General features: G+C 35.5%; 1 protein-coding gene across 3 annotated transcripts in view; it reads right to left on the reverse strand.

Moving 5' to 3' along the window:
• Positions 1-1,557: 1,557 nt before the first annotated feature.
• The window catches only part of UEVLD (UEV and lactate/malate dehyrogenase domains), a 34,887-nt gene continuing 24,218 nt past the window's right edge, over positions 1,558-12,226 (reverse strand). For 2 of the 3 annotated variants that reach the window (XM_016219436.2, XM_016219438.2), the window contains 5 exons: positions 12,045-12,215; positions 10,876-11,049; positions 7,432-7,495; positions 5,428-5,551; positions 1,558-4,349 (listed from right to left, as the gene is read on the reverse strand). In XM_016219436.2, coding sequence (XP_016074922.2) covers positions 4,182-4,349; positions 5,428-5,551; positions 7,432-7,495; positions 10,876-11,049; positions 12,045-12,215 — 701 coding nt within the window. In that variant the 3' untranslated portion in view covers positions 1,558-4,181. Of the gene's footprint in view, positions 4,350-5,427; positions 5,552-7,431; positions 8,163-10,875; positions 11,050-12,044; positions 12,216-12,226 lie in introns of those variants that run through there. The other variant, XM_016219437.2, reaches the window with a different exon arrangement.

Raw genomic sequence — 12,226 nt, forward strand, 5'->3', positions numbered from 1 at the left:
AACACTACATTCGCCAGGGCCAAGTGCAGAGCACTCCTTTCACAGGAAGCCTGGCAGTCATTTCTTCTCCAGGAAACCATTCCCGAGTCAGAACTTCTCTGTGCCCAGGCATAAACGATAATACAGACTGCATTCTATCTTGCATTAGATTTGTGTACTAGCCTCTCCACCGTCAAAAGTACAAGTCTTTGAGAGCAAGGCTGTCTTCAGATCCTTATTTCCTTGTACAACACAGGAATACTCGATCTTAATTGAATTTCTGCTGCCAATAAAAGTTCTTCATAGTCATTTATATTAGTCATTGCACATCATCACCAGTTTTATAAGTACAATGTTATTAAAGGTATTGTAAAACTTGTTTTTGATGTGTGATAATTTGGATTATTTTAGCTTAGTGCTAATGAGGCACAAGTTGTGGTATTAATTCCCTTCTACGTGAAGGTCACATATACAAAGAGGGTGTAATTGAAACCACGTGGAAGCATCATAAATTGTTGCACGCACACACACAAATAAAAACTGTATATGTATATATTTTTAAATATGGACACCGTACATTAGTAAAGCATATAGCTCCAAACGAAACTATAAGGCAGTCTATCTTGCCACTGCACTTCTTTTATTAAGTCACTTAAAAGCACTGTGGTTTTCAAACTGTTCTATTTTTTAAAAATATGTCTTTATTGATTTCTGAGAGAAGGGAGAGGGAGAGAGAGAGAAACATCAATGATGAGAGAGTCATTGATCGGCTGCCTCCTGCACAACCCCCACTGGGGATCCAGCCCGCAACCTGGACAAGTGCCCTGACAGGGAATCAAACCCCCATCTCCTGGATCCTCAACCACTGAGCCATGCCAGCCGGGAATCAAACTGTTCTTAAAGCCACAGCTTACTCAAGAGCAACTGAGTGCCTTCACTTAGAGCAACTCTGCTTTTATCAATTAGGGGAGTGCAGGTAATATATTAAAAAGTTTTCTTGATAAAAATAATTTTTTAAAGTTTGAAAACAACATAATCCAACAATAGCTAAGATTTGGAAACAGCCCAAGTGCTCATCAGTAGATGAGTGGATAAAAAAGTTGTGGCACATTTACACCATGGAATACTATGCAGCTGTGAAGAGGAAGGACCTTTTGGCCTTTGGCAGAGCATGGAGGGAACTAGAGAGTATTATGCTAAGTGAAATGTGTCAGTCAGAGAAGGACAAGTACCAATGATCTCACTTATATGTGGAATATAATAAACAAAATAAACTGATGAACAAAGTGGATCCAGAGACATAGAAGCTTGGAACAAACTGAGGGATCTCCGAGGGAAGGCGGGAAGGGGTGTGTGGGTGGGGAGGGATTAATCAGGGAACTTGTATGTTTATGGGCATGGCCCATGGATGTGGACGTAGACGTTGGTGTGGGGAGGGCCTGGGGGTGGGATGGATGTGGGGTGGAGGGGATCAGTGGGGTTAAAAGGGGGACATCTGTAATGGTCTCAACAATAAAGATAAAGAAACATTAAAACACACACACACACACACACACACACACACACACAACATAATCCAGTCTCTTCATTTTGCACTTAAGCCACTTAAAATGAAATAACTAAGTATCTTGGGGACCAGAGAATTATATGAAAGAATCTTTCTCCTCAATCTGGATAAATTTCCTTCCACTCAATAAATTAGACATTTCCTGGTGATTTTAAAGTCAAAATTTATTTTTTCACTATTTTTGATATTTAAGGAAAACTAAAATGTAAAACTGGAAAAATAAAATATTTACTTCTGCTACAATATCAAAGAATCATTTTAATCCCAGCCCCACTAAAAATCATAACAAGCGAGATTGCATGATTTTGGAAAAATAAAAAAGTGAAACTTAATAGCAGCATCACAAATGTCAAATTATTACCAAATCATAGTGAGGTGGTGGTGATACCACTTCTTGACATATATGAAATTTTCAACATGACTGATAATATTCAACACTGAAGGAACTATCTGATAGAATTACTTCTATATTGTGGGATTCTATAGGGCAAGGGCTGTTACTCTTTGACTATTCAGATTCTAACACAGTACTTGGAATAATAGTAGATGCTCAATAAGTATTTGTTTTATTGAAATGTTTCTTCTATAATTAATGTAGTGAATTATTGGCAATTCATCTATAATACAGTATCTTGTACTTAGATTATTGTTTAAGAGCATATTAGATATCTGATATTAGAAAAGGCTAGTTGTGTTTCTAAAAAAACTCAAGAATCGTTCTTTCATTTTTATTTTCCTATCTCATACAAATGGGCAATAACGATACATTGTTAGAGTAACACCAAAATAATCTACCCATCTAGTGAACTTACATAGAACTAATGTTCATCTCTTCAAATGTCCAAGGTTTTTATACTAGTTAATTCTGGTGGGAATCTTTCCAAGCATATTAAATACTGTCCTCCTTTCTTCAACATGGGGCACTGAATATAATTCCACCTTTTCTTAATGATTTAAGCCCATCATTATAAGCATCTGTTATTGTACTAAATCAGCATTAGTTTGGCTGTTTCCTCTCTAGCTAGAATGTACCTGTCCTTATAAACCTTTGGGTTCCTATCTCTTTGACCAGGTTTGGATTTACTTATGATATGCTTTCAAAGCACCTAGACTTCTTCACAGTACTTATTACATTTTGAATTGTACATTTATTTGTGACATTTGATTACTATGTATCCCATACTAGATTATAAGGACCATAAGGGCTTACACCTAGCCCAGGTTTGCTGACCACTGTATCTGCAGTGCCTCAAAATACAGTGCCTGCTGTATAGTAAGGCTCCCAGTCAATACTACCTGAATGACCAAATAAACAAACACCTACCTCAGTGCTGAGGGCAAGTCTAGGAAGTCAGGGAATCTCTCTAAAAACTACGTTGGAAAAAAATAAAAAGTTCCTAAATGAGAATGGAAAGGTACAGAACCCCAGCTTTAGGGTCCTGTGCTGACTATTATGGCTATTAGGACTTTTCCCTCTTCTAATACTTAGAAAAAGTAGAGGTTGTATAGATAAGTGCCCTTTAACCATGAGATCTTGATCACTAAAGCTCAGTTTCCTCCTCTATAAAAAGAGGATGACAATAGCCCCTGCCTCAGTGGGTTACTGTGAGAATTCAATAAAATAATAAAGTGCTCATCACACTGCCTGAACTATAAGAAGTGTTCATGTTAGTTGTTACTATTAGTTGCATGCCACCTTAGTAACAATATGCGATCTTTTACATATGATGATACTGTTACTAAACCATCACCAAAGCGTATGTACTCTGATCATTCTTTTAGGAATCGTTAAAGGATCTGCTCAGAATACTCAGTCCATCCAACTTCTCCCCCTTAAAACCAATGGCTTTTATCAAAGCCTCATATTTGAGCTTTAAAGTAAACAGCTTGGGTTTCATTCACAATCTATTTTCACTGAAAATACACATTTCTCTGATTCTACTAATGTTACATACAGTGAGTTTATGAATTGTTAGAGATCTGATAGCCCAGAAAGAGGTTATAGAAAATTCCAAAACGGACAGTCCCACTGGAAGTGAAACTATACTTTTTCTTCATATATTACAAAAAATTTCACTTTTCCTTTTATTATTTTAAAGTACATGTAAAATTCTTTTCTATTTTTTGGTAGCTAATTAATTGAAGAGGGAAAACAAAATGCTTTATTACCATTATTACTAACTGTATTTTAAAGAAGCAGCATTAATATCTTAAACTGTGGATCCTTTGACAGTGTTCCTAGCATAGATTTCATAAATCCATATTGAGCTTTCAGCTTATCATATTTACTGTAACAGTAATTTTCTTCTAAAAATGTATTACTTTCAAAATATTTCCAAAGTGCTGAATGTGCTTCTAGTTGAGGATACATAACTTTACATGATGCATATTGCAGACAAAGTTCATCTCCACTATAGGTTTAAAGAATATAGATATCTCAAGAACAACAAAGAAAATTAACTTTTTCCCCTCCTTATCTAACTCCCTAAGAATTCAAATTACAAAACCAACCAAGAAACCATCTACCTTAACCAAGCAGTCTGTAAGGATAAGTAAAAGATATGGAAGCTCTCAAGCCTATGTATGTTGGCAAAATTAAATGACCTTTCCTTTCAGGTAGCTCTGAACTTTAGACTCAAAGTTTTAACTGTTGCTGGAGACCATGGAGCGATGATGCGCTGCTTTGGAGTTTCTCAGTCACTCTATCTTGTTTCACTGTGCTTTTGATGACTTCAGATACCCCGTTGGTTCCAAGGATGCAAGGCAAACTTAAGAATACTTCACTATTTATATCATAATATCCCTGAAATGAATAAAATTAGATTATAATAGAGCTGAATCATTGCAAACAAGTTAATATCATAAATATGGTTACTTTCTTCCTCTTAACTCTTGTACAAAATCATACAGTTGAACTTTTTAAAAAATTTTGTTCATTTATTTTCTAAACTCAAGTTATTATTTCAGAAATTTTTTTAAGATGGGAGGAACTTGGTCAAAGACATCCCCTTTGTGGGAAGGGAAGCTAGCCCCCTGCAATATGCGTAGCAGAAAAAATATGGGGGGTAAGAACAAAGACTGTCAGAGTAGATTCCCAGGGGAGGGGCATAGAGTGGGCTCTGGGTACAGTCAAATACAATAACCTGTTTTAAGTTTTCCTTTCCATGTTTTATTTCTCCTGGTATTCCTAAGTTTTCAAGAAAATTTGGCTAAGCATTTGTGCCTGGTCTTAGCTGTGCTTTTGAGACTTTATGCTTGAGATTAAGGGGTAAAGGACAAACTGAACTGGAGAGTACAAACTGATGACCAGCTAAGACCACAGGGCAGGTCAGTAGTCTGCGGTGACCTGGCTGGCTAAGGTGATAAATGACAACCAGAAGAAATTTATGGAATATATAAATGCTTCTTGGAAATTCCCCAAAATTACATGGGAATGGTAGAAGTCCAGAATTTCCACAGCCAAGCAGGATAGGGCTTAGACCAAACTGTCTTCCCATGTGTTACTTTAGCCTGGCTGGCGTGGCTCAGCGGTTGAGCATCGACCTATGATCCAGGAGATTGCAGTTTGATTCCTGGTCAGGGCACACGACTGGGTTTTGGGCTTGATCCCCAGTAGGGAGCATGCAGAAGGCAGCCTATCAATGACTCATCATTGATGTTTCTCTCTCTCTCTCTCCCCCTCTTCCTTCCGCTGTCTGAAGTCAATAAAGATATATTTAAAAACAAAACAAAACCCAAAAAAATAAAATAAAACCATGTATTACTCTAAAAACTGGTGACACTGAAGACACCTGGTTACAGTGTGAATAGCACCTTTTCTGGTTTTACACTAATAACATAAAAGTTTAAAAATATGATGAGAGAATGAGGATAGCAATTACCTTTGCTAAAATTGATACAGAATGCACTTTCTTTTTATCATTTACAAGACTGTCAACCAGATCAGCTACTGATAGTCCAACAGACCAGGATTTTTGGCCTTTTACCCTTAATAGTTCCATGGCTCTAGGTTACAAACAAAACAAAACAAAGACAACTCAGAAAATGAATAAAATATGCATTTAGTTTTACCTTCTGTTTAAAGTATTAATTACATATTTTTATAACACAGAAATAAGAGTTATACAGTAATTATTAGGAAAACCTACAGATAAACTAATGATTAAGGTTTTTCTTAAAATGTCAGATGGGCAGTTCACAGAGGGACAATACAAATGGCTGAATAACAGCCCGGCCGGTGTGCCTCAGGGGTTCAGTATTGACCTAGGATCCAGGAGATCGAGGTTCGATTCCCAGTCAGGGCATATGCCTGGGCTGAGGGCTCAATTCCCAGCAAGGAGTGTGCGTGCAGGAGGCAGTGTGCAGGAGGCAGCAGATAAATGACTTTCTCTCATCATTGATGTTTCTATTTCTCTCTCCCTCTCTCTTCCTCTCTTTGAAATCAATAAAAATATACTTAAAACAAACAAACAAAAATACAAATGGCTTACTAACATAAAAAGATGCTCACCACCACCAGTTAACTAAACGAGTTAAAACAATAAATACACCACTTTTGCCTATCAAAATTGGCAAATATTAAAAAGATTGGTAACTACTTTTAGAGAAGCTACAGAGAAACAGGCATTCCCATAACTGCTGGTGAGAGTGTAAAGTGATGTAATCTTTAGGAAAAAGATTTGGCAACATCTGACCTAGAAATTCTTCTTCTAGGAATTTGTCCTTATAGCAATATGCTCAAGTGTGCAAAGATATACATATAATTATATTTGCCTTGCTTGAGACAGAAAAAATTTTTGAAACAATTAATCAAAAGTGACTGGTTAAATAAATCACTATCCAATGTAGTGCCATGTATCTAGAGAAGAATAAAGTAGATTTATATGTACAATATGGAAAATGTCCAAGATTTATTATTAAGAAAACAAAGCAAGTTGGAAGATAATACAAATAACATAGGTCTATTATTATAAAAATAATAAAAACAATGATGTTTGCAGAAGGTTTGAACATGTGAACACTAAATTGTTAGTAGCTGCTTCTAGAGAATGGAATTACCCCACCTTTTGACTTTCTACTTTATAGGTATCTGCAGTATTTAGAGTTTTATAATAGCATAATTATTTTGGTTAACTAATAAAAAAATTAAAAAATTTAAAAAACATGTTTGAATTCCTTCCTTTTAAAAGCTATAAATGCAGGGTTATATAAAGAATCAGATTAGAATAGAATGTACAACATACTCCTTTTATCAATAAGAGAATATTCTTTCCAGTTAAAAACCACACACTGAAGGTTTAAAAAGCTAAAAATCTCCACCACTCAGCCTGTAGGAAAGTATGTCATTATGTGATGGTGAAACAACAAATGGCATGAAAATATATGTAGAGTCCAACCTATAGGCTCCATACCCCCAGAAGGCTTCTGAATAAAGTGAAAGATACAAGGTTCTGTGCATTATACTTTGTTTTTGCCTGCACTTATAATATGGCTTATCCATTCATGTTAGACTAATTTCTAAATGTATTCATGTGTGATTAATAAGTGCATGTTCTTTTTTAAGTGGTATGCAGAAATTTTCTTCTACATTTAAGAAAATTCTCAAAATCCTCAGATGTTTAGATATAGGAGCAGTACATTACTATCTACAAATCAGGAACCAATTCTACCCTTTAAATGTCAACTGTGTATCTGAAATAAAGTTTGCAAAGCACTCTCAGCTTCACTTTCAGATAAGAAATCAAAGAACAGAAAACATTGCTCCCTTGTACTTCTGGATTTGTCCATACTAGCCAGTTTTATCTGCAGAAGCCTGGTCAACAGCTCTTATGTTAGCAACAAAGGACATCATTGTTGGTTAAATGCAAATTTACACTCAGTGTTACCTGCTGGATAGCTGTACCTGGGAGTTATGACTCATTACTTCTTCTTGGCCACCCCATGTGGTCACTAAAAAGTAAATGAATAATTATATTTTGTCAATAACTCTCTTAGGATTAAGATGTGATGATTGTTTGTAGTCAAAGGTACCTGCATTAAACATTAAATAAACACTTTTTCCCCTTCTAGCAATAGTTACATTTTCCACCAATGACACACTAAATGTGCTGTACCGACTGCCTGGGGTACGACTGAGCTGCAATTCCCAAAACATATGGTGAGGAATAATATGAATGACCTTTGGTCACGAGATGGTGTCTAGATTAGTCATTCATTTCAAAACACATGTACTGAGACCATTCCAAGGAGCGTACAGTCTGATGGGGTAAACAGGTAAATATGCAGTTATAACACAGTGTGATGTTAGCGGCATAAACTTACTTAACCTGGATAATTAGGGAAGGCTTCCTGGGAGAGGTGGCACTCAAGCCCAGTCTTGAAAGGTAAGCAGAACTTAGCCAAGTGAATGAATGTTCAGGGAAAAGAAGCATCAGGTGCAAAGGCAAGGAGGCAAGAGAGCGCATGAACCATTCAGGAAACTGCAAGTTGACCATCTGACTAGCACAGAATGCCTGGCAGAATGGCAGATGAAGCTGGGGAAGGAAGCAGGAAACAGCTCCTAAAGGGTCTTGTATCTCATGTGACTTCTCCCCTAGGCTGTAGTTGTCATTTGTCTCTAAAATAGTTGAAGAGAATAATTTTACTTACACATCTGCTATTATTATGTTTCCAAATCCTAATGTTGCTTTACTTCAAAGTAGTTTTACATGTTCTTTTGCCAATTTTTTATTCATAACCATCTTGCTGATTACTGTAATAATAATCAAGTGTTTACTTGATGCCAGACACTGTATTAAATGCTTTAGATAAATTATCTAATTAAGTCACAGCAAGAAAAAGTATAGCTTTGGAGTCGATCAGGGTTCAAACCTCAGTTTTGCCCTTACTAGATGTATAATCACAAACAAACTAGTTAACCTGAGTTTTAAGATTCCTCATCTATTAATCTGAAAAATCACCCGCTTCCTTCTCAGAGTGAGATATGCAAACCATTTAATACACATAGTAGCCACTCAATATAAGATAATTATAATTGCTGTTACTGTGGTAGAATCACTTACACAAAAATATAATCAGTTGGTATCTACACATGAAACCAGCAGAGGGAGCCTCTTATCCATTTCTGGCTTCAGGCCCAAGCTAAGTATACCAATTCATGGATACCACATCTCTGACACAAAGTAGAAGACAGGATAAAAAGTGATCTGACAGTGGTATCTAAATGGAAGACAGGGAGATGGGTTGGGAAATACATAGGTAGCTTTAGTGGTATCAGTACTGTTCTTAATAATTGAGTGTGGATTTTTATGTGTCAAGTATTACATATTATACTTAAGTGATCCCAATTTACATGCACCTACACCTCTTATTTCTAGTTCCCACTTGAGAACTGAAGACAGAATTACCATAGCCTTCCTTGTGTTTTTATCCTACTTCCCTTGGACCTCTCTCATAGCAAGTCAATACTGCCTTCTATTACAGTCATTTCCCATATTAGATTCTAAGCTTCCTAAAAACAAGGTCAGGTTCTTATACATCTATATAGTTCTAACAGCAGTCAGCACAGTGGCTTAGGTTTATTTATTGTCATACCACACTTTATTTTCTCTTTACAATTTGTGACATTAATGCAACCATATTGTGAAAAATTCTAATTCATTCAAAAATTGTAACTTATTAGAGGGACTGACTGGTTAAATAAATTTTGGTATATCCAGTAGTTTTAAAAAATGAAGTATATATATAGTAATCATTTCCAAGTCATATCAATAAGTAAAAGGGCAAGATAGAGAATAACATATGATTTATATTTCATATATGTGCTTCTCTATGCACAGAACATTTCTGTAAGGTTACACAAGAAACTGGTAACTGATTGTTTTTACAGAAAGAGGACTGGGTGTCTGGCATAGAAAGGAGACTTAATTTTCACTGTATATCTTTTTGTTTATTTAATTTTTTTGAGATGTGAATGCATGACTTTTTCAACTAGAAGACAGCTTAATAATTTACACTTTTAATAAGGAGAAAGTGTAAACACAAAATTCAAAATGGATCAGAATAAACAGCAGTTTCACAAAAGAATAAGCATCATGAGACAATATATGGTTTATTACCATATAGCTAACAACTACTTCTAGCTCAAAGGACTGAAAAAAAATCCCTGTGGAGTGATGTCATCAGGAAAAGCTTCATAGTATACGTAAGGTGGGCCTGACCGAGACCTTGAAGGATGAGATTTAAATTTGCTGAGAGAGAGGGAGAAGGGATTATGAAGGAGGTAAAAGGAGTGGGCAAAGATCCCTGTGGCTGAAGCAAAGCTGTAAGTAGGGTGGGGCTGGGAGGCACAAGACCTGGGCTTTAGTCCTTAGACCAGGAAAGCTATAGGTTCCTGGGCAGGTCACTCTTACCATCCCTGCATCCATTTCTGACTCCTTAAAACAAAGTATAATTGATGATCCCTTGGGTCCCTTCCAGCTCTTCAATAACATGATTACCTTCATAACTATAATAGAGAAGGAAGATTAGGGCTATATTTTGGGACTCCTTGAATGCCAAGTAAAGGAATTTAATGATTTTCAGAGGAAGCCAGTGAAAGTTTTCGAAAAGAGGAATATGATTTAGGAAGACTGAATTAATATATGAAAGCATATAGTAAATACTGTGTAAGTTTTGGTTAATATCACTATTAATTTGGTAGACTAGAGGGGAAAGAGCAAACTAATTTGGAGATTGGCAATAATCAGATAAACAAAAGATTGACATGGACCAGAATTCAAATGGAGTAGTGAGAAAACTCAGGTTGTGGGTCTGTTTGAATCCCTAGACATTTGTTACTCTAATACGTCTGCTCCAAGTTCTTGTTTGCTACCCTTTTCTAGGGTTCTATTGGTTAGTGTTTAGTGTTTAGCATTTTCAACCTGAGAAATACTTCTGCTTGAATTACACTGTGAGGTTTTGTAAAGGTTTATTCTAGAGTCTGACTCTTTCTGGCACTGAACTTTCTAGGTAGCCAGTGCAGATTTATACAGATTTAAAATACTGCTGTATTTTCTTAAAACAATTTTCTTAAAAATTATATAAATACTACATACCCATAATGACAAAATTAGAAAACACAGAAAAGGACAAATTTTTAAGTTACCTCTATCCCAGACATAACAGCTGTTAATTTTTGGCATCAAAGCACACAAGAAGTTTTAAATTTTAAGAAAATAATTTTGAGGAAATATAAAACTTGACTGAGGAGTTTTGCCTAATGGTAAACTTACAGAATGGTCACTAGTGATTTAGGTTATCAATATAACTAGTAAAAATGTATTTCTTACCTTTGTCTTCTCCATGCTCACCAATAACCCATATTGGTTTTCCAGAAGTCTGTGCCTTCAAAACATTTGTAATTATATACTGTATCCTCTGTGAATCCAGATTGCATCCAATTCCAATCACTCGATTTGCAGGAAACGCACTCAGTTTCCATGTCACGTAGGTCATGATTTCCACTAAATATTGCACACAAGGTAAAAATGTAAAGATTTTTAAAAATACACTTCTAGCCTAGTTCAAAAACAAGTATTTATTATTTTAATAAGTATATTAGAACTTGTATATACTCTTCTTAGGTCCTAAATGCACTATAAGGCATAATATATTTCTAATATATACTAAAAACATGAACCAGGTTTTAGCATGATTTAACATAATTTTGTTGTTAAATATAAATTGTTAAGAGTGGAAAATAATTTCCTAGAATAGTTAAGCAAGAAGGATAAGAATGAGGTACAGAAAACTAGACGATAATTTTTTTTCGTTGATCAAGTTCTCTTTTACATCTATCTTAACTTGAATTTCTATCTTCAAATTATTGATTCCTATACCACCACTATACAGTATAGGATTATGAACAAAAACACAACTACTTTTTTCTTACATGCCAGAAGGATGTCAGGAATTAAAGAGACCAGTGTCCCTCAACCAATTACTACAGGAAAACAAGTGAAATGCATACCATACTCCTGCACTGGGAACGTTTAAAAAAATTTGTTCACCAATTTGAGTCCAGTACCACACCTAATGCTTTAAAAATATTTTAAAATATGGTAAAACAGTTTCAAACAATTTAAAATACAAAAAGTACTCTGGCATGCTCGCTAACATTTATGACACTTCAGAATTAACAAAATATCTTTCACATAAGCCACTGCATTTTTCTCTTGGGAGTTGAACCATTTTTCACTAAGAAAAGCATGACTAACAAGCTGGAACATAATTATAGTAGTATTACATAAAAAATTATCATTTGTAGCTTTCTAGTTAATGCCAGTCATACGAAGTCACTGTATGAGAGGATATGGAAATATTGCATTGGTCATTATAAGAGCATTTTAACTGAATACTCTAGTTGTCCCTTTATAATATAGTTTTAAGACTTTTATCAGTAATGGCAATTCTATTGATGCACTGGGCTAACAAATTCACTTAAAATAAAACCTTTTACCTGGTTGAGATGCAACAAGCAGGACACTGTGCTGACTATAATGTCCCAGAGCTGGGACAAGGGCTCTGAACATATCCACATTTCTCTGCACTACATCAAGGTAGGACTGAGAGCTACCCAAAGAGTTAACTGTGAAGATGACCACCTTGGAATGAGCAGAGGCAGACAAATCTAAGGAATAA

Source organism: Miniopterus natalensis, chromosome 11, assembly GCF_054644295.1.
Source record: "Miniopterus natalensis isolate mMinNat1 chromosome 11, mMinNat1.hap1, whole genome shotgun sequence".
Classification (NCBI taxonomy): Eukaryota; Metazoa; Chordata; class Mammalia; order Chiroptera; family Miniopteridae; genus Miniopterus; species Miniopterus natalensis.